General features: G+C 41.1%; 5 protein-coding genes and 1 long non-coding RNA gene across 7 annotated transcripts; 2 read left to right on the plus strand and 4 right to left on the minus strand.

Annotated features, from left to right (window-relative positions):
- Positions 1-326: 326 nt before the first annotated feature.
- rbp4l (retinol binding protein 4, like) lies at positions 327-1,429 on the minus strand. The gene is made up of 4 exons (XM_085926137.1): positions 1,313-1,429; positions 1,092-1,228; positions 763-875; positions 327-687 (listed from the first exon to the last, which is right to left on the minus strand). The coding sequence occupies exons 1-4, from the start codon at positions 1,427-1,429 to the stop codon at positions 464-466; spliced, it is 591 nt and encodes a 196-aa protein (XP_085782263.1). The 3' UTR covers positions 327-463.
- Positions 1,430-3,942: 2,513 nt separating this feature from the next.
- LOC147048050 (rod cGMP-specific 3',5'-cyclic phosphodiesterase subunit beta-like) lies at positions 3,943-9,991 on the plus strand. Its single transcript, XM_085926299.1, has 23 exons — positions 3,943-4,101; positions 4,169-4,480; positions 5,342-5,494; positions 5,574-5,663; positions 5,748-5,888; positions 5,973-6,047; positions 6,134-6,198; positions 6,296-6,362; positions 6,447-6,494; positions 6,570-6,719; positions 6,783-6,926; positions 6,998-7,063; positions 7,129-7,278; positions 7,359-7,466; positions 7,538-7,647; positions 8,098-8,185; positions 8,281-8,381; positions 8,467-8,574; positions 8,645-8,708; positions 8,781-8,855; positions 8,925-9,008; positions 9,085-9,238; positions 9,308-9,991. Exons 1-23 carry the CDS (start codon positions 3,943-3,945, stop codon positions 9,346-9,348), a joined length of 2,553 nt encoding a protein of 850 aa, XP_085782425.1. The 3' UTR covers positions 9,349-9,991.
- LOC147048051 (ATP synthase F(0) complex subunit e, mitochondrial-like) lies at positions 9,912-10,935 on the minus strand. The gene is made up of 4 exons (XM_085926302.1): positions 10,800-10,935; positions 10,334-10,388; positions 10,082-10,180; positions 9,912-9,992 (listed from the first exon to the last, which is right to left on the minus strand). Exons 1-4 carry the CDS (start codon positions 10,833-10,835, stop codon positions 9,967-9,969), a joined length of 216 nt encoding a protein of 71 aa, XP_085782428.1. The 5' UTR covers positions 10,836-10,935; the 3' UTR covers positions 9,912-9,966.
- Positions 10,936-11,114: 179 nt separating this feature from the next.
- On the plus strand, positions 11,115-14,940 carry LOC147048052 (uncharacterized). Its single transcript, XR_015067826.1, has 3 exons — positions 11,115-11,228; positions 12,540-12,709; positions 14,819-14,940. It is a non-coding gene; the product is annotated as an uncharacterized LOC147048052 (long non-coding RNA).
- On the minus strand, positions 11,639-17,568 carry fyb1b (FYN binding protein 1 b). 2 transcript variants are annotated; one of them, XM_085926127.1, is made up of 19 exons: positions 17,430-17,568; positions 15,479-16,349; positions 14,992-15,106; positions 14,835-14,914; positions 14,717-14,739; positions 14,573-14,628; positions 14,387-14,498; positions 14,157-14,316; positions 13,896-14,019; positions 13,782-13,801; positions 13,617-13,686; positions 13,455-13,538; positions 13,053-13,093; positions 12,619-12,682; positions 12,450-12,549; positions 12,217-12,379; positions 12,108-12,141; positions 11,984-12,015; positions 11,639-11,912 (listed from the first exon to the last, which is right to left on the minus strand). In XM_085926127.1, exons 1-19 carry the CDS (start codon positions 17,430-17,432, stop codon positions 11,890-11,892), a joined length of 2,175 nt encoding a protein of 724 aa, XP_085782253.1. In that variant the 5' UTR covers positions 17,433-17,568; the 3' UTR covers positions 11,639-11,889. The 2 variants fall into 2 exon arrangements, with proteins under 2 accessions (XP_085782253.1, XP_085782254.1); XM_085926128.1 differs by lacking the exon at positions 13,455-13,538.
- A 617-nt stretch (positions 17,569-18,185) lies between these two features.
- ccdc80l2 (coiled-coil domain containing 80 like 2) lies at positions 18,186-21,296 on the minus strand. Its single transcript, XM_085926788.1, has 12 exons — positions 21,029-21,296; positions 20,864-20,952; positions 20,611-20,781; positions 20,340-20,491; positions 19,954-20,265; positions 19,607-19,808; positions 19,384-19,540; positions 19,167-19,303; positions 18,951-19,102; positions 18,778-18,881; positions 18,593-18,673; positions 18,186-18,499 (listed from the first exon to the last, which is right to left on the minus strand). The coding sequence occupies exons 1-12, from the start codon at positions 21,294-21,296 to the stop codon at positions 18,186-18,188; spliced, it is 2,139 nt and encodes a 712-aa protein (XP_085782914.1).
- Between the last annotated feature and the right edge of the window lie 517 nt (positions 21,297-21,813).

The following is a 21,813-nucleotide window of genomic DNA, read 5'->3' on the forward strand; positions in this document are numbered from 1 at the left end:
AACTGCTCCAGATGCTGTTTTTATACGGTGCTGATGGTTTCTATAGTTACCAAAATTCAAGACCCGACTACTGCTGCATTCAAAATGACAAATATGATTCTTACCCTCTTGGCTTACCGTAGAATTAGCATAACTAAAGTGTGAAAACATCAGACCACCAGTTAAGCCCCTTAGTGTTCTGTGTTTCACACGTCTGGCTTCTTACCGGGATCAAGGAGGGATCAACAGCTCAGCACATTTCCAAGCCTCTGGGTACAAATTTTTTCATGCATTCACAAAACGAAGACAGATGGTGGTTTTAGAAAAAAAAAAAATGTAATGTTACATTCATTCACAGACCACCGAAGAACGTCCTAAACTTGGACTCCAGGTATGAAGGTTTTATGACATCAGTTCTTTTTCACATCACTCTTGCTTTCAAGCCACATCTCGTCTCGCTTGTCCACTCCCGGTTTTTCTCTTCTTAGCAAGCTCCGGACTGTAGCACGGGCTGGAACTGTCCGACCATGCAGATATCTTCCTGCTTCTGGCGCACGATACGTTGAATGGCGGGGGGCAGGCCGCGGGGGTTCCTGGAGAAGACCAGGGAGTAGCCGTCATCGCAGCTGCCGTCCTCCTTGACGGTGCGGCAAGCGTAGGTGATGGCGTAGTTGTCGTAATCGGTGTCGATCACCCAGTAGTTGTCACCTGGAGAAGGTTAGGAGTCACGTATTGTTAGGAAAGAACAAGAGGATGCACCATTTTTTTTTTTTTCATACTTGCCTCCACTGGACAGATAGCTGGCCAATCCCTGGTAGTTCATGAACATTTTGCCAGGGGTCGCGGGGTCAGGGACGGAGTACTGGGCGGCCATGTCGGCGCATACCACCCAGAAGCTGCAAATGGAAATTTTTATTGTTGAAAGCAACTTCTCTCCTTCTTCTGTTTTTTTTTCCTCTTTTGGCTAGTAGTAAAGTTTAGCCTGGGTTGTTAGCGGAAATTGCCGAGAATGTGACCAAGCATTTCTGATTTGACCTCTTTTGACTAACATTTGAAAGGTCTAAAAAACAACAACAACAACAGAATTCTGAGAACCAAAATGTCCGACTAACCCGAAAAGGGTAACACGTCCTTTGGAAGAAGCCGTCATGCTTCCGTCATCGTCGATGGTGTACTCGGCCGAGATATTGTCCTGCAGGAACAAGCCTTCCGGATCCTTCTTCTGTAGAGCGTACCACTTTCCGGCATACTGAACCATGTAGAAAATGAATCAGTCGAGAACTTCCGTCTTCTTTCTTTCCCATCTGTGAAGCTTTTTCACAAATATACTTACCCTCTTGGGATCAAAGTCCTGTTTGACGGAAAAGCTGTCCACCACGCAGGAGGTGGACAAACAACTCTCAATGCAGGACAAAACAACCAGCAGGAAGGCCAGCTTCTTAGACGCCATTCTGAAAGAACGACATCACATCAAAAAAAAAAATTCCATTTCAGACAATCAATTCACCAAATTCCCTCTTACCTTCTTTCTATACAAATATAAGCAAGAAACACTTGTATGTGTCCAAAGACTCGATCGGGTCTTGTGTCCAACGCCGTCTCCTTTATATACAGCCCAACACAGACCAGCTTACGACTTATTTTCATTGCCGGGAACTAAATAAGGTGCTTAAATCTCGAGGTAATCTCGTTGGATAGAAATCCTAAGATGGCTTCTGTGTTCAAACTTGCCTAAGATTGACAGGACCATTCAAAAAAACAAAAAAACAATTAGACTCTTATATAACAAATTTTGCAAGTTGCTCGGAGAGACCCCGGCTCAAATCCGCCAAGAAAGACTCTGACGTTGATCAACAATTTTTACTTAAGTTACTCAAGTTAATTTGTTGCTTCCTAAATAAAGGAGCTATTATAATAACCCCCAAAATAAAAAAAAACAAACACTTATCTTCTCCCCACGTGTGAACTAATGAACTTCCCAGATTAACCTCAGTCACCTGAGATTACTGCTATTATTATGTAGCGGCATTACGAAAAGCATTCCAAAATGTCTACTGCTTAGCGTATCCCCTGATTAAAGCTAGCCACATAAAGAACATCAAGTTCACGGCCTTCACGTAAACACACTAAAGGGCATCCTCGGCGAGACAGACGACACACAAGCCAATCAAGTCAGACGATCTATTTTTTTTTTTTCTCCTCTGGGCTGTAATCCGTCTTGTGTGGTCTGAAATTGCTCGCGGACGCAAATAGATTCACTTCGCAACTAAAAAGCTGTTGTGTTTAAAATGTTGAGGAAAAAACATGATTGTAACAATTGTCAAAAGTAAAATAGAAAAATAATCACACCTGCTCATTTGCTCAATTTTCCGAGTTGTTTTTTTCTCACAAGGGTTTTCTCCATCTTCCTTCAAAGGCATTTATTTATTTTCTAATTTATAGTTTGGGTTTGAAACACTGGCAGAGCTAAGGGGGGGTGTACTGCGGGGGCCACTGCCCCCCCAACACACAATTATGGTGAGAGCCAATTGACCTTTGGGTAATTTCCAACTTTTCTGGGAATTATTTTCAACATTTCCACACATGCCCCATTGGGAAAATATATTATATTTAATAATGTGATATAATAATCTATCTGATTCTCTAAAGAATTTTTTTTGTGTGCAAAAAAAAATCAGTTTTTGTGTTTTGCAGACCCCTGCCCCCCCCCACCTCACCTGCAATGAAAAAAAATCCTAGCTCCGCCAGTGGTTTGAAATATATCTTTAGTGTCAGCACTCCTGAAATATTTCTTGCACATTTTGTGTCACCTAGCAAAGAGGGTGAATGTTATTTTGGACACCAAATTATTTTCTTTAATGCTCTTTATACATTTTTCTCAAGTAGGAGAAGACATGGCTTTGCAGGGATCGGAAAGAAAAGCCGAAGTATTAAACCTTTCCGCCACCTAGTGGTCATTATGTCTACTGCACCTTGATGGTAAGTTGATCTCACCAAGTAAATGCACTAAAGTACTACTGTCAATATTTTTTTTTTTTTTAAAGGTACTTATCCTTTTACATCTTTTATATGATGGTTAATTTATAAAATGTGGAAATGAAGGTTTTATGATGGTGTCAGTTTAAATTTGGAGCAAATTAGCAAAATAACACACCCTCATACTGTTGTAGGTTATTATAGATGATTAAATATGACCTTTTCTAATAAGCTGATGGCAACCTAGCTTACACAACCCATTGTCACCCCCTTGTGGTGCAAAGGTGTGAACAACAACAACAAGACAAGACATGGCATTTAAAAGAAGAGTTGTGGTGCACAGATAATCAGCACCTGCCCCAACTAAATCAGGCTTATGCTTGAGGAGGCCTTGTTTAATAAGCACTTAAAGAGCTTCCACGGGCAAACCCGGAAGTGGCCATCTTTTTTTTTTGTTTTTTTTTGCTAAGTCTTCATATTTGCACACAAAATGAAAAATTTATGAATCATAAAATAGGGAATAATGTTACAGTAGGATGGATACAATTAAATTGCTTCCTTCGAGATGTTTGGGAGGGGATCAAAGTCCAAGTCCTCCTGGTTAGGATGCTTCTTAGATGAAGAAGTGGATCCAAATAAGGCCCTGTTAAGCCTTTGCAGAAGTCTCAACCAAATGGCAATCTATCTCTATGATGATCAGTGCCCGAGTGGGAGTAGGAGATGATCACCTGACTAGCAGATCCCCTCCTAACCTTTACAAGTATCTGCTGAGGGCAGGAGGATTGTTTGCATTCAGCCCTCTGCTTCTCATCAGGGCTCTCACACCAAGGGGGGGGGATTACTATCACGGCTAACCCGAAGAAGTCCAAACTGGATCCCCGCAGCAGCTTTTAGTTAGTTTTTAGTTAAGATTTGGAGGTAGCTTAGAGTAAAGAGAAGGTTTAGTGTTGCCTTGAAGAGGCTGCCATTGTTGAAGTGGACACAAAGATGGGCGTGCAAAAGGAGGATGTAGAAAGGTTCCTCAAAGAGAACCCGGCTTTTGCTAAGGAGTACTTTGCTAAAAAGATGAGCCAAAGCACCATATCTAAGGTGTCGGGACTCCAGGAAAAACAGGTGGACTTCAGCCAACTTCAGGAACTCAGCCAGGTAGTCTAAATATTCAAGTGGAAAACTCAAATCCAAATGAGAAAGATGACTTTTTTTTTTTTCTCAGGTGGAGGAAAGTCGGATCATGTATGACCTGATCACAGACATGCAGGAGAACATCAACATGGAAAAAGTGATCTTCAAGATCCTCAAGAGAATCGGCGCCTTGATTCACGCCGACCGCTGCAGTCTGTTCATGTACCGGCAGAGGAACGGGATCGGCGAGTTGGCCACCAGACTCTTCAACGTCAACACCCAGTCCGAGCTGGACGAGTGCGTCGTGCCGCCCGATTCTGAGATCGTCTACCCGCTGGACTTGGGGATAGTCGGTCATGTAGCCCTGACCAAGAAGACAGTGAATGTGAAGGATGTCAAAGAGGTAAGAGGACCATAAAATGACTACAACATGTCGTCCTTATTACTACCACTAGATGGCAGCAAAACACCATAAAAGCACCTCAAATGTATTTATTCGCCTTTATGTGTTTGTATTGAGGATATTTGAAAAATGTTTGAAAATAGAATGAACCTGGTATCACACAATCCATTTTTGCCTATAAAACAAAGACAAGTGATGAAGCACACAACGATGATTTGTTTTTTGTTTTTTTTGTTTTTTTTTATAAAGAGAGGCAAAAAAAGTAGGTTAACACATAAATAGTGCTTGGTCATCACTTTAACACTTTTGGGTGAAGACAAGCCAGGGGTGAGTGAATACAGCACACATGCAGCTATATTAGACCAAGTGAAGGTTTAATCCACTTGTTAGACATAATCCATTTATTTGCAGACCCGCTCTAGTGGATTACACGGCACTTGTATTTAGTCAGCAGTAATAGATAATGGATCGAGTTGAGTCGTGTCGGCATACATTTTTAACCTTTTACATCAGGTTTAAATATTAGTGCTGAAATTTCTTATTCGTATGTTTTGAGATGTGCTCAATTGTGTTAATTACACTCGAAATAATTCTGTGCAATGGGAATATTTGAATTAAAGTAACTATCATGTTGTTCTTAAATTTAATTGGGACTAGCAAAAGAAAAAAGTGGTGGCATTTGATTATTATTTTTTTATTTTTTTTATTTGATTATTTTGAACCAGTCACATTGTGATGAGACTACAATAGTTTTGTCATATTCACATATAATACTAATAATAATAATAATAATAATAATAATAAGATACAAAATAAATAAAAAAATAATAAAATAATAATGTTATGTATGCTCTTTTTCAGAACCAGTACTTTAGCTCATTTGTGGATGAGCTCACTGATTACGAGACCAGGAACGTTCTGGCCACGCCCATTCTCAATGGCAAAGACATGGTGGCCGTGATCATGGCCCTTAACAAGACCACGGGGCCACATTTCACAAATGAGGATGAAGATGTGAGACAAGAGAAATTTAAAAAAAACTTTTTTTACTGTGGAACATTCTTAGTAATAATGCCTGAGTGTTGTCTTGTAGCTCTTTTCAAAGTATCTAAAAATCGCCACGTTGAACTTGAAGATCTACCATCTGAGTTACCTCCACAGCTGTGAGACTCGTAAAGGACAGGTGACTCATGTTACACAAAGTTACCCTCATATCAAATGGAACATTAATATGTATTTTTGCTCCAATTTCTTGTGCACATGCCAGCTGCTGTTGTGGTCGGCCAACAAAGTTTTTGAAGAGCTGACCGACATCGAGCGGCAGTTCCACAAGGCCTTGTACACGGTGCGAGCCTACCTCAACTGCGACCGCTACTCGGTCGGCTTACTTGACATGACCAAAGATAAGGTGAATTTTCTTTCTTTCGCTCTTTAGCCTTTCTTTTTTTTTTTTTTCCCCCCAACTACACAAAATTCCATTTCTGTCTTTTAGGAGTTCTTTGACGTGTGGCCGGTGTTAATGGGAGAGCAGCCACCTTACGCTGGGCCTCTAACACCTGACGGAAGGGTGCTCTTTTTTTTTTTTTATATATATTTCAGAATAAGTAAGAAAAACACACAATAAAGTAAATCATATTTTTGTTTTTTTTTAAGGAAGTACATTTCTACAAAGTCATTGATTACATCCTACACGGGAAGGAAGACATCAAAGTAATACCGTAAGAAAATACTTTTTTATCGACTTGATTCACAATATCAAAATAAATGTTAGCAAAATGTATTCAGATCTTTTTTTTAATTCTTTTTTTTATGTAGTAATCCACCAGCAGATCATTGGGCCTTGAGCAGCGGCTTGCCTACTTATGTTGCTGAAAGTGGCTTTGTGAGTTCCGTTTCAAATCACGACAACAATATCTGCTTCGATTTCGTTTTTTTTCCTGAGCGTAACTTCTTTCGTCCTCCTTAGATTTGCAATATTATGAACGCGGGGTCGGACGAGACGTTTGACTTCAAGGTATGAGATGAATAGCGGTGAAAGATGGTAAACACCACTCAGTGAACACGATATATTTTTCTTCTTATCATCCAGTCTGAGGCGCTGGACAGCAGTGGATGGACCATCAAGAATGTTCTCTCCCTCCCCATCGTCAATAAAAAGGAAGAGATTGTAGGCGTGGCCACTTTTTACAACAGAAAAGACGGAAAGCCTTTCGACGATCAAGACGAGCAGCTCATGGAGGTAGGAGATTCTCGCCGTCCCGTAATCAAGGTCCTGATCTTCTGTTTTCTGCTTGTCTCCAAGGCTTTGACTCAGTTTTTGGGCTGGTCAGCTTTGAACACAGACACGTACGATAAAATGAACAAGCTGGAGAACCGTAAAGACATCGCCCAGGACATGGTGCTCTACCACGTGAAATGTCGGAATGATGAAATTCAAAATATCCTGGTCAGTACTTTGGTTCCCACAAAGGTTCTGCTCATGTGGTAGTCACCGAACTTTTGTCTTTTCTATCCCAGAACACCAGAGAGGTCTACGACTGCGAACCGTGGGACTGCGAAGAAGACGAGCTTCTGAATATCTTGGTAAAAAGTTTCAGAACGGAACGTTGGGTCGAATATAAGCGTGTCAAGGATGTTTCCATTCGCAGAAAAAAGACCTGCCTCCTCTGATCAAAAAATTTGAGATCTACGAATTCCGTTTTTCGGATTTCAACTGCACCGAGATGGAACTGGTCAAATGCGGTATTCAGATGTACTATGAAGTCGGCGTGGTGAAAAAATTCCAAATCCCACAAGAGGTGATATCACACTTGTATCATCAAACAGTTTCCGAAGCCTTCTAAGCTTTTTTTTTTGCGCTTCCGTCCGTTCTCATCAGGTGCTGGTTCGTTTTATGTACTCTGTCAGTAAAGGCTACAGGAGAATCACGTACCACAACTGGCGCCACGGCTTCAATGTGGGACAAACCATGTTCACGCTCTTGACGGTATTTGTCCACGTGCTTATTCAGAGGAAAATGCAGGCAGCTTTTATTAGTGTCGGATGTTTTTGGGACAGACGGGAATGCTGAAGCGGTACTATACCGACTTGGAGGTCATGGCCATGATTACGGCAGGCTTCCTTCATGATATTGACCACAGAGGGACCAACAATTTGTACCAGGTCAAGTAAGTGCTGCTTGATTCATTTGCTAGATTGAAGTATTTTTGAAAACAATTCGGGCTATCAAATTTTTAGAATCGATTTTTTTCTATTGATTAATTTTATTTGTATTTTATTTTTTTCTTGATTATTGTTTAGCTACCAATTATTTTTGCTTATTTGGTATAATTTTAGTGATCAAAAAAGAACTAAACAACAGCTGAGCAATATTACACAAGGAAGATTGAAGCTCATTGTTTTCCAAAATAAAGGAAATGTCTTAAGACAGAAGATAAATCCATTTGCTGTTTTTAATGGAAGACTAGAGAAATCAAAATGATTACTTTTGAGAGCTTGAAATCAGAAGATATGGAGCATCTTTAAAAATAACTCCAAATGATGACTCGATTCATCGATTAATTTTGACAGCTGTAAAAAAAACAATGCTAACAATTCTGTTAATTGAATGTTAACAGATCAGGCAACCCTCTCGCTAAGCTGCATGGATCTTCCATCTTGGAACGACACCATCTGGAGTTTGGAAAATTTCTCTTGTCTGATGAGGTGAGAATGTCCATTAAAAGGTAGCAAGTGTCTTTTTTGTCCCCAAAAAAAAATATACCTACAATACTTCCTTTCTTTTCTGTCCTCACCCTTAGTCACTGAACATCTACCAGAACTTGAACAGGCGACAGGTGGAACACGTCATTCACCTCACGGATATCGCCATCATCGCCACCGACCTCGCCCTTTATTTCAAGTTAGTCGTCGTTACGCTAACCCCATTCTCATATTAGGTAGATCGCCACAAAGAAAAAACGATAACACCTCTTCTTGCATGCTAGGAAGAGAACCATGTTCCAGAAGATTGTGGACCTTTCGCACACGTATGAAGACGAAAAAAAGTGGGTTGATTTCATGTCTCTCGAAACAACCAGGAAGGAGATACTCATGTGAGTAAAAAAAAAAAAAAAAAAAATCCTCCTGATACTTGGATTTAGCTGCTCAAATTTCTCACCGCAGGGCTATGATGATGACCGCTTGCGACTTGTCCGCCATCACCAAGCCTTGGGAGGTGCAAAGCAAGGTGAGAGTTCACGTGGAATTCTAGAAAAGGATCCGGAGTGGTAGTTAGTGACTATTTATTTATGTGGTTCAGGTTGCCTTGTCTGTGGCGGCAGAGTTCTGGGAGCAAGGTGACCTAGAAAGGACAGTACTGGAGCAACAACCCATTGTAAGTCATTGGAAATGATTTGATGATTTTATTTCCTGTTCTTATCTGCCTGACTTTTGTATCCACCAGCCCATGATGGACAGAAACAAAGCAGCAGAGCTTCCCAAGCTTCAATGCGGTTTTATCGACTTTGTCTGCACATTTGTCTACAAGGTGATGCTTTGCTTGATTGGTTAAATTAAATCGAATTTTATTTTGAAAGGATTAATTGGGTTGTTTTTTTGCACAGGAGTTCTCCCGCTTCCACCCACAAATCCAACCCATGCTTGATGGAATCCTGAACAACAGGAAGGAGTGGAATGCCAAAAAAGAAGAGTATGAAGCTCAACTTAAAGTCATAGAGGACCAGAAGGCTGCAAAGCAGGCAGCTGCAGCCAGTAAAGGTGCACTTCTTCATTTTAAGTTGTGATTTCATGCACAGCATTTTAGTAAGCATTTTCTTCATCCAACAGTGGATAACGCCGGCGGTTCCAAGACCTGCTCGTTGTGCTGAAACACTCGAGGAAAATTCGGTGAGAACTCTAGGCTCTGTCCAGGGGGCAATTGTGGTCTGCAGGAAATTGGTGCTTATCAAGAAAGAGAATCGGAAGCAACATCTAGTTTTATTTCCATACTTGGACTGTGTAAGTGTGTATGTACATATGGTATGTAAGTTTTTCCCAATTTTACAGATGACTTTTGGGTTGCTAGTCAACTCTAGCGTAAAAGTGACCATGTAAATACACCGTTGTCATGAAAAAAAACAAAAAAAAAACAGGCTACTGATTTTTTTTTTTTACTGTAGTTAATTTTTAAATTTCAACTCAATTATCCGCATTCGGGTTTGCTGGTGAGTCCCAATATATATTTTTGTTGCGTAATCAACAATGTCACACGGTGAGTAATGGCTGTATAATGACAAGACCTTTTGGGTGGAGTGTTTTTGTCCACACTGCACTTTCTACTACTGGCGGGTGACCCCAATCCTGGGATTATTGCTGCTAAACAAGGCCAGGATTACAACTGGCTTTTAAGTGAAGGACACACAACACACATCACAATGAAAACTCTAACACCTTCCATGAAAAACAATCTTTTATTTGATTTTAGAACATAACGGAGGCTAAGTAGCTCACTTGAGGATGGTATCTGAATTGGCTGTGGAGACAGAAGTAAGAGAGGAGGGGGGGGGGGAATATCAGAAATAAAGACATTTGTTGAATGAAGATATCGTTGTCGTTTGGTACCTTCGGCCAATTCTTTGGCAGTGCGCTCCTGCTCCTCGCGAGCCTTCTTTTCAGCCTCTTCTACCTTCCGTTCCTCCGCTGCGATGGGCTTCAGGTACTCTGAATATTCACAATGTCATAATTCTTATTATCTTCCATTTATTACAATTTGGATGTAGAGCAAATATAGGGAATCCACCGTCTGCAAAATCCGGTTTTAATAATGATATATTATACTGTACTCAAAGGAACAGAAGGGGTTAATGAACTTACCAAACCTCTGTTTGCCATACAAGACGCCAATCAACAGGGCAGACCACCGGGCCGTCTGAAAAATAGATAAATATCATATGCATGACCAATAAATTTGCACATTTTTCTTTTAGCAATCCCCTGCACTTTAAAATCAAACCACGCTTGTAATTTAGGGCGAAGTCCACTCTGACATTGCGTATAATGAATTTAAAATTATGCACAAAATTACCCAAGTCAAATAGCTCATTAAAGTCGTTTAGCACAAAACATGGGCGATGCTTTTCATATATTTTCTGGGTGGTTTTTGCATATTTACCTGTAAAACACTTCAATGTCATTGCAGCAGACTACTCGGGACAAACTTAAACTAGCGTACGACGCAAAAAACAACAACAACCTTGACCACCCAACGAGTCGTAATATAACAAAATGTTGCCATCATGAAAAATTGTATTATGTTAGAATGATCTAAAAAGGGTTTTACCTTGATGAGTGGCGATACTGCTACGGGGGGAGCCATGTTGGAGACAAGGACGTTCACTTCCGCCTTTTTCTTCTTCTATTCTAGTGAAGCAAAGACAACACAGCGCCCCCTCCACTCCCAGTCTGAATAGTGCTAGTGCAAGCACATCCAAAATGTAGTTTCACCATTAACTACATAAGATAATAAAAACAAAAACAAAAAATATTTTATTAGCTAAATTTACTACAATACAGTACCTTTTATTTATGAATTTCCTGTTGGACGGAAGTTTTACTTTGATGGGGAAAAGCCCAACGGCTGATTTGTATTTTTATTATTCATTTGCAGAGTATCTCGATATTTGTCAAAGTAAAAGGAAGCTGCACGGACGAGTCAGACGACGAATGCAACTGTTAAAAATTACCCAGCCTGGTCAAAAGTGGCCACAAGGTAAAAAAAAAATAATAATAAAAAAAGGTATTTATTTTGAAAAAATATACATTTGTTATTCCATATTGACGTTAATCACACCTTTTACCTGTGTGGAGATAATTGCCAAATGCATGGCTAATGGCGTCATCATGTTTGTTTTATTTTCTTGCCTAGGGTGTAAGATATACTATATTATATTGATAAACGCAGCAAAAGCCACCTTTTGTTTTTTTCCCCTGACATCTCAGGGTGTAAATTTATTTATTATATTACAAATAATAATATGACTTTGTTGGAGCCTAGTAAAATAGAAAATGCATGTTATGATTGTTTATATGAATACAGGCATAATTTTTTTAAAATATATATTTATTGAACTGAAAAGAAAATATAGACATTTATATTGTGTATGTCTCATTAGTCCAGACATTAATTGAGAAAAACTTGTAATGGTATCTCACAGGCAAAGTTAATGAAGCATTGTGTATACAAATCTGAGAACATTTGAATATCCTTCACATAAATTAAAATAAAAAGTGTAAATACTGTTACCATTTATATTATTTAAAAAAAAAGTAGCCAAAACACAGTTGAGTGAAGACATCCAAACACAATTAAATAACATTTTAAATATTTGACGACATATATGTTTTTACATAGGATGTGGGGTGTTTGTTGATCAGTCATTGTCATAGATGCAATCTGAGGAAAAATATGCCATCATGATTAAAAGAGCCTTTCATTTGCAATGTCAGAGTCATTCAATAACATACCATCGCCGATATCGTCGTAAATGTCGCCGTCGCTGTAAATAAAGCAAAAAAAAAAAAGTCAGCTTTCTTACTGTATGTGTCCCTTCTTTATGTGAAGCATGTAAAAATATTTGTTGATACTCACTCCATGCAAATGTAGCTCGCTGAAACATAACCAACTGTAAAGGACAAAACACACACACAGATTAGAATTTATTAACAATTGTTGTGTCCCAATATCTTCGTACACTTACACTTGCCCTCCTCATTGCGACAAATCATTTTGTTGTTAACGGGCTTGACGATCACGTCGAGTTTCTCCCCGGGTTTGACCGCCAGATCTTTGCCGCTCCACTTTTTGTTGACGGCAGCGGGGCTGACTGTCACCTGATACAACACCTGAATCTCGCCGTCATACTGAAAGTACACAAAGTGAATTCTTCTTGCTACTTTACTATACACGTGTGGACGGATCCCAAATCCAAACCTTAAACTTTTTCCTGAAATCTTTCTCTTCTTTGTCAAACTTTTTCATTTTCTTTGGGTCATATTCTTCTTCCTTGCCTCTGCTTCTCAGGGTTGGGATGCTGAGGAAAGAAAATGGCAGAATTTGAAAAGGGTACCTGTGAACCTGTGGGAGGATTTCATGATTGTACCTGCTGATGGGAGGAGGAGGCGGCAGGTTTGGGGCATCAACGTCATAGTAGAGATCATCATCCACTTTAAACACATGAAAGAATTGCCAAGGTGAGGTTTTACATTTACACTTCCAATCTACAATAAATAATACAAAGTATACATTCATGTCAGAATTAGCCCTTTAGTCTACTTTTATCCAAAACTCATCTCTTTTTCTTATCATTTTATATAATATATTTGAATTTAATATTTTGAATATTTTCACTTTCAATTGGAATATTCGGTGGAGTACCTGAATTATTGTTTTGTTTTTATTGACATATTTTCAAAGTATTTGAAATACGTATATATATTTTAAAAATGTTTTTTCAAATGAGTTCTATATAAAAACATATATAAATTATTTATTTAATATATAAAAACATAATAAAATTAATTTATTTATAAATACCTGAACTTTCGCCGGCTGTAAACTGGCTGGGTGGAGGCAGTCTGGCGCATCAGAAGAAATGAGAATACATGACACATTGTAAAAATCTGGTTGATCACGCTTATGTTGACAGATTAGCACATCGGATTGAACAATTTCAGTATGAGCAGTGCCATGCATCAGTAACAGCAACATAATCAGTGATCAGATTAGTGAGAGCAATTAGTTGATTGTACACGTATCAATATTGGACGTGGAGTCTCATGCAAGATTAATGACATCATCAATAGTTTGCAAAGAGAACGTGAGAATTTTTGTCTCCTTCCGTCGCTCTTTAGGTGACGGCGTGAGAGATTATGATGATTGATGGATTAACGGGATTAATGTAAGAACCGGTCTTACTACTGAGTGTATTTTTATTACACTTTAGTGTTGTCTGGACGTCTGTTTCGCTCAAAAATCTTCAGGAGGTCAAAGGTCTTAACAGACATCCTGGGCTGAGGACGACTGAACATCCAAATAATACATCTTTATATCTGTAAACAGTTTTTAAACTCTATAGTGTCATTATTGGACACGACCTACCTCACATCCAAATCCGGATCGATGACATCATTATAAAGTTCGTCATCTGCTGGGGGAGGCGGTAAAAAGACTGTGGGTAGGAAATAAATTGAATGTGACTTGATTTTATTTTGGGATTATTAGAATGAGTAGAATACATGAGAAATAAATGCTGAGCCATGTTACCTCCTTGTCCACTGATTCCACTGTGGAGAGAAATTAAGTCAAACAAAAATTATTTGAAGAATCTGCAAAAAAATACATACATAGCTACAAATAGTTTGAAATATTTCCCGCCACCTGCTGTCCGACGAGGCCACGTCCACGTCATCGTAGAGTTCGGAGCTGGTGGAGCCCTGCTGAGCTTGATGAGTCTTAAGTGTGTTGAAGTCAATTTCCACTGAAGTTGTCTTCACATAACCAACTGACAAAGAAACAAGCAACTTTTTACAATTTCCTATTAAAGTCACAATTTTACCAGAATCAAGTCAGATTATTATTCTATTTTTTCATCTTATTATTATTTTATTGGGTGCTCTCTAGTAAGAAAAGCAAATTTACTGGTTCCATCCTGTTTTCGTCCCAACCATTTGCCCTCCGGGTTGCCTCGGACTCGAATAATGTCCAGACAGTCGCCTCGCTTGAGCGCCAATTCCGTCTTGCTGCCTTTGTGATCCACGCCAGCTTTGCCTTGATGAATCACCTCCACGGCACCCACGATCTGTCATGCAGAAAATAATAACAGCGCTTTGGTTAAATCCGTCCGTCAAAATGATAAAATTGCATTTCACCTTGAATTTCTTCCTGGCGTCTTGTTCTTTTTTCTCTCGCCCCTTCTGCTCCTTCTTCTCGGCTTCAAGTTGTCGTTTCTCCTCTTTTTCTTTTCTCTTCTCGTTTTCATCCCTTTTGAAGAGCAGGCACATTTATATTGGCAGATTTTTTTTTTTTTTTAAAGTTTGACTTCTCCATTCTCTTACCACGCCTCTTCATCAAGAGGCTCGTACATATCGCCGCTGTCGTCATCGTTTTCTTCCTGAGCAGTGTGGATGCAAATCAAAACAACACGCAAACCTTGAGTTAAAATACACAACAGTGAACATATTGAACGGCGCATTTGTCACCTTTGGCCTCAGGCTCGGATGACCTAAAGGGAACCAAACAAAAACAAAAAAATCTGTTATTATTATTGTGTGCATCATCTTGACATATTTCTTGCGCTCTAGTGTCGACCGGACGGACCTGTGGATGGCGGAAGAGGAGGAGGAAGGTTGGAGCTGATCTTCACGGCATCGACATCGTCATAGGATTCTTCCCGCACACTGCGAGGTACAAGTGTCAAATTTACATGTGTGCGCTTGTGTGTGTGTGTGTGTGTGTGTGTGTGTGTGTGCGTTACATAGTTCCCAAAGGTCGTGGAGGCAGACTTGGAAGTGCACTTTGAGGCGGCTCAGGCCGATTCGTGCCAAACGTTAAGGGAGGTGGGGGCACTGGTTTGTTGATGGCGTTATTTCCTAAAAAAAATAAAATTAAATACATTTCATGATATATAGAGGAAAAAAAAAGTCAAATTGAGGTGTGAGGGCACGCAAGGGCTTATCTCATCCGTCTATAAAGAGCAGATCTCTCACTCGAAACTCTCCCTGCTTCCTTCTATACAACTTCCCTATGAGCTTAGCCCTTGGGGGTGGAGCCAAGAGAGAGAAAACAGACTGTGAACTTGACTGGTCAAATAGAGGAAGTCGATACGTGACTCTAATGCGGCTGTTAAGTCACTCACTAATAAAACATTTTTTTTACGAGTGACCAAGCAGGAATGATAAAAAAAATAATTGAATTGGAGGATTAGTTGTTATTAAAGCATGTAGGCAAATTGTGCAACTTACCGTTAAAGATGCCGGCTGCTCTTCGAAAGCCGCTCAAGTCTACTTTGGGGGGTCGTTTTGGTTTAGCAGGCGCAGGGCCCGAAGTGAGCGCGTTTGGAAGCGGCTTGCGTTTGGGTTCCGACTCGATAGAAGTCTTCTGAATAAAGGCACTGTGCGGAATTTTCAAACTGGGTTTTTTACTGGCCGGGGGTTTGGGTGGAGGGACGGCGGGATTGATAGGCGCTTTGGCGTCTACGTTGAGGTCACTCTCGGGTCGAGTGTCGACGTTTGCCGCCGGCGAAGGTTTGTCGGGGTCGCTCTGCTGCCTTAACTTGACGATGCTGCTGCTGGGTTTGCGCTGCAGAGGAAGCTCTTTGGGGCTGATCGGAGAGCCTTCGCCGCTCTCCTCTTTAAGCCAGGTCGGTTTAGATGTTGCCGGAGGTGGTTTAGGACCTGGAAGTCTGGGGTTCGAAAGGCTCGTGCTCAGAGGAGGCTTAGGGATGGGCTTCACCCCGGGACTTTTGACTTCAGGCCACTTAGCTTCCGGTGACTTCAGAGATGTTTGCCCTCTTTCAAGGAAAGGTTTTTTATGAAGAGTCTCCTCCAGGCTGTTGTTAAATCGGTTCGCCAGTGCTTTGGTTTTGTTTGCCGCCGGCACCTCTGTGTCAATTTTAGTTGTGCTTTTAAGGTAGGAGGCCGGTTTGGGCGGTAGATTTAAAGCGCCGCCTGAGAGACTCTCCAAGACCGGTTTCTTGGATGGGAGGGCGGGACCAGATGAGAAGGTGACGTTGACGGGCGTCTTGTGTTTTAGGGACGGCGGGGAGCTCTCGTCGGAGCTTCCGGCGTTGGCTTGAAAACGAGCCATGATGGCTTTTACGTCAGCCTTGTTTTCCTGGAAGAGAATGGAGGCGGTGACTCTTTTGTTGTTGTCGAGTCAAAAATACAACCAAGCAAAGTGCAGAGAAGACTTGATGACATAACGCAATAGCGGCTGTTGCTATAAAACGGCAGCAACAAAACATGAACGCTTCAAATGAACTCGCACTTCTTGCACAACTTCATAAATCATGAAATAAAACTTTACAATGAAAAGGGAAAATGAATCTTAGGTGAGCAATTGTCAAGTCAGTTGTACTTTTTTTTTGTATTGTGGAAGACCACCAAAACTCAGTATTTTTATTCTTCAAGATGAAGCAAATAAAATAGCTGTCAATTTAATGTGCAGCGAGACAGGCAAGGCTAATATAAAGCAGTTATAATATTATGCTAATCATGGCCTCTATAAATCTGGGAAATTATGATTTAAAAACGTGGTGTACGTGCATTATTAATGAGGAATAAAACATGAGTTGACCACTGAATTAAAAGTCAAATTATTGAACATATAGATGAGGCGGGGGCAACGCATCCTCCTGCCCCAATGCAAAAAAAAAAATCGAGCATCATCAAAAATGAATTTATGGAACACAACATCAGTCATGAAATACCCTCCGTCTCGTGCCTGTTTCTCAACCACCCCGCCAATTTTTTTTTTTTTTTTTTTTAAATTACCCAATATGTGTTGCTCCACAAAGTTGCAAGTACCTCTTAGACTAATGCAACACACTTTAAGCCCCGTAAAGAAAAAAGAATACCTCAAAATGACTAATGACTACATAGAAATGAAAAGTTTAGAACCCTGCTTTGAAATGAAGCCGCTTCGAGTCAAGTCCTTTGCTCCAAGCAAAGAGGAAGCAAACATTTCTATTTCCACTTTGATAAGAGGTGATGGCCAAAGTTGCACAAGCAAGAGACACACAAAAGTCAAACAAAATGGCTCAAGTTTTACATTGAGTCAAATTATGTCATTCAGTCTTTAGATCCTCAAATAAATCTTGTCAAATTCCGTATTTGTCACTGATTAGCGAAGAAGAGGCTGCTGGCTTAATCCTAATTAGTTCCGTATCATTAGAAAGTAGTTTGAGGTACTCACCATGTTGAGGAAAACAGTCCTGCTGACTGGAGCAGCTTCAGTGTGTGTGTGTGTGTGTGTGTGTGTGTGTGTGTGTGTGTCTCGATGTATGCACCTGTCCCAGAGAGTCTACAGAGCACGAGTGGAATTGTCAAAGAGCGATAAAGCAGCCAGTGTGCGAGTGTCAACTTGTGCGTGTCGACTACTTCCTCACTCACTCACTCTGTGTGTGTGTGTGTGTGTGTGTGTGTGTGTGTGTGTGTGTGTGTGTGTGTGTGTGTGTGTGTGTGTGTGTCTGTCACACTTTGTATTATCTTCATGTGCTGATCTCATGATTTGCTTGTCACTGGCAACTTTGCGTCCAGCAATGAAAACTTGTTTTAATGATCATCCTATATTTCATCCCTGTATTTTTTTTTTTTTTTTCGCTGTGTGAGTTCGGACTTTTAAAAACACTCTGCGTGGTCAAAAATTCCACTCAACAGTTTTATTTTCATTTGCAAGAACAGATGTAGTTCCAGAATCAACATTTGGCAGCACTGCGTTGTGGAATTTATTTATTTTTTATTTTTTTATCACACATGTAGCTTTTGAAACAATGCAGATTTCCAAATGAAAAGAGGTCACTTAGTTCATATACAGGATTTAGTTTGGAAGAAAAAAAAAAGCCCTGTTTAGATTATGAAAACAGAAAAAGAAGTTAAGCTTAAAATAAAATAAGGACTTAAAACAACTATTATCCCATTTATCGATAATATTTTCTAATCTCCGGTCAATTCATTGCGAGCGGTGATGATCTCCCCCGTAACCGCGGTAACCTCCTCCCTCCTCGCCTCCTCCCCTCCCGTGCGCATCCGGGCAATGGATCCCGAGCCGCCTCTGCAGCGTTTCCTCCTGGAGACGCAGCTCGGTCGAGTCGACCAGGTCGTAGACGCTCTCCAGAGACCACATGGGCGAGGGGAACCAGGCCTTGACATCGCCATCCTTGCCCACCACCAACATGTTGAAGTAGTCCTTGCTGATCTTCAGCTGCTCGCGTAAGTTGTTGACCGCCGTGCGGGACAACGGCTCCGCTTCACTCTGACTGCGACCTGATTGGTGATCGAAAATACAGCAGTATTTGGCGATGGGTAATATTGATTCCAGAAATGTGATGATAACCAGAAAACAGGAAATACAGTCACCATTGAGAGGAAACAGCTCAACGGTCCCCGAGGCTTTTTCTCCGACCCCGGTTAGCTTCAACATGGCAAAGTGGCGAATACCTGAAGGGAAGTAAAGTCAAAAATTAAATTAAATTAAATTAAAAGCAGGTTACAAGATTAACAGTTTAACAATATTTAAAATAAAAAAAAAAATTGCTACCGACCAAGGTGACATTCTTGCCCGTTGAGAGCAGACATCTGCTGTTGAAAAGAATAGTCGTCCTCTGTCGGAGCCGAGACGATCAGCAGTCTCCTTTTCGACACGAACCTGCTACAATGAGGATAAGCTTTTATTTTAGTATTTGTATCGGCGTGTGTTTTTTTTTTTTTTTTTTACCTGAGCAAGGAATTCTCAATTTCGGCTTGTTGCATGTCGGCGCCGCAAGATGGAGGACTTTTCCTTTCTTTCTCTTTCTCAGGACGCCTCGAGGGAAAGTTGTCGATGTAGTCGAATAAAGCCAGGCTCGATACAGGCGCCTCAAACACTCTCTAGGGAAAGACATCCAAAAACAAGGATGCAACCCCAATCCAAATTTAACACGGACGATCTTACGTCGGGCTCCATGTCGTAGTCGGTGACGGTCATGGAGAACAAATCGGGGGAAGACAAACCCAGCTGGGATCGTAGTAGTGAGATCAGGCCCGAATCAGACGACTGCTCTGGTAGCTCACCAAACGGAGGCTCCGAGTCTTCATTTTTAATCAGCGAGCGGACATTTCATTAGGCACACCTGCAATACTTGGAACCAAATATGCCAGGCGCTTTCTACCGAGTCGATGGTGCCGTAACGCCAGAGTGGCGTCGTGGCCTTTGCCCACGATGGTCGCCACGGTGACCTTCCTGACGGCCAGCTCGCAGCTCCGCTTGTCGTTCTCGGCGCTCTGTTGCGCAAATAGCCTCGCGTCTTCGCTGGGGGTCGATATCAGCTTCAAAACACAACATCGGTCAATGCCAACGCTTCAAAATATGGGATGATCAAGTAGGATTCTTACCATCAACCTTCTCTTCCCCTTGAAATGATCCAGAAAGTCTTTCAAGGCGGTTTTGTCCTCCTCGCTTGCTTCTTTGTGGGACTTTCTGCCTCTTCCTTTACCTTTCTTTCCTTTTTTCCCTTTGCCCTTTTTTCTGGGTTTTTGATTTTCTTCATTTTTATTTTGAGTCTTCTCAGCGGGTTTTGTCGGCTCTACTTTTGGCCTGCAAAACAATCGAATGAGAATTCAATAGGATTCAAGAATTTCATCTTGGAAGATTATTCGTCATAAGTAATCAAGGTTACTTGTCAAAAATGTAAACAAGGTAAGTTCCTTATTTTCCAATTTGAGAGTGAATCTGAAATCACCTTTCTTTCTTCACTTCCTCTTTTCCTGTTGACACATGAGGAGGATGGTGCGTATTCTCTTTTTCCTCTTCCTGTTTGCCACCAGCGCTGGACTCCTTTCTCCCCCCAGCTGGCTCCTTCCAAATTATAAACCTCGACTTGCCGCTCAGTATATCCCGGATCTGACTCTTAAGCGCGGCCTTTTTGTCCATCGGCGGCTTTCTTCGCAGCGCCACCACTGAAGTCCGATTGCTTTGCTTGTGTGGACTCAGAATGATCCTCTTCTTCATCTTTTTCCTTTTCACCATCACTTTCTTTTTGCTGCTGTCACACCTTGGATAAAAAGGTCAAGTATTTTTACTGTAAAGTCATTTTATTTTCAAAGCAGGACAGTGTTCAAGCAGAACCTCAGTTTGGATCCTTTTCTGGTTATCTTCTCCAATTTCCTCACGGGCAACTGATCAATGACCTCCAAGACTGCCTCTATTCGAACCGGAAAGGGGAAGCGCTCACTGACTCTCAGATTTTTTTTCAGCACCAACATGTTGAACGCTTGGTCCTGATTCGGATAAAAAGATCAAATTCGGCATGTCATAATATAATATAATAGAATAGAATAGAATAGAATAGAATAGAATAGAATAGAATAATAATTAATCAAGAATAGTAAGTGTTTACCTGGGTGAGTTCAAGATAGTGCAGCAACTTGGTGACAGTCTCGGGATCCAGCGTCTCCACTGTGGCCTCTCCTTGTACGGTGGTCTTCTGGATCCTCCCATCCATCATGGCGTTTTGGATGATGGTGACAATGAAAGTATCTCTTTCGGCTAGACGGCAGTTGAGCAATTTCTGAAGGAGACCGAAAAGTTTCTAAGTCAACCTTTTGCTCACAAGGTGCACAAAGCCCATTCCTGGTTTATGACAAAACGACCTGGTCCATGTCTTCAAGCTGTTTCTCCATCATACGAAGGTAGTGGTCATTGTATGAAGTGGCTGTTATTACCCACAGTCGCTTTTTACCTGCAGGCCGGAAAAATATCATTCTGACAATAACAGACCAATCGTGCACTTGAATGGATTCATTCATTTTGCTTGCCTGCAAAGTCAGAAAGGAAATCAAACTCAGGAGTGAAGCTCAATGACGATCCTCCATCTTCTCTGTTGTCGTATCCACGTTGTCTGTCTTCACCCGTGCCCAGCTCCATTCCTGGGGGGAGGTCCGAATAGTCTCCCCAATCCTTTACGTTGGGGTCCAGCTGACTCTTGCCTAAAGTGTTTTTCCGCCGTGCGGCCGACGAGCTCGAGGGAGCGAGGCTCCACATGACGGCAACTAGCAGCCATTGTGTGCAAAAGTAACAAAACATTCTCACGGGTAGGTCAGCTGGCTCGTAAAATACATCTGCTTGCTAGAACAAGCTGTGAAACATTAAAACAAGAATCCAGGTCAAAAATATGCAAATGTAGTAGTCCTCATTTAGGTGGGGGGAAAATAGGAAACAAGATTGCAAAAAATACAAAACAAAACTTGACGCCAGACCTTCAAGTCTGCAGACAGAGTGAAGAGTGAGACCTTCGTCTCTTTCTCCACATACACTCCTGGTTTGAATTAGAGCCCCGGCTTGTTAACATGGCTGGAATTTTCTTCAAAAGCCTTTTGTGCCTGACACGCACCCACGAGTACACACACACACACACACACACACACACACACACACACACACACACACACACACACACACACACACAGACACAGACAAACACACACATCCTTGACCGTTGGCTACACGAACTTTAAAGCACCATACAAAATACGATTGTATCGTTATGTAACAACGGCGGACCTCACCTACGAGAATCCATTTGCCTCGTAAAATATAGTGG

The sequence above is a fragment of the Syngnathus leptorhynchus genome, chromosome 12 (genome assembly GCF_054491065.1).
Source record: "Syngnathus leptorhynchus isolate UIUO chromosome 12, UIUO_Slep, whole genome shotgun sequence".
In the NCBI taxonomy this organism is placed as follows: Eukaryota; Metazoa; Chordata; class Actinopteri; order Syngnathiformes; family Syngnathidae; genus Syngnathus; species Syngnathus leptorhynchus.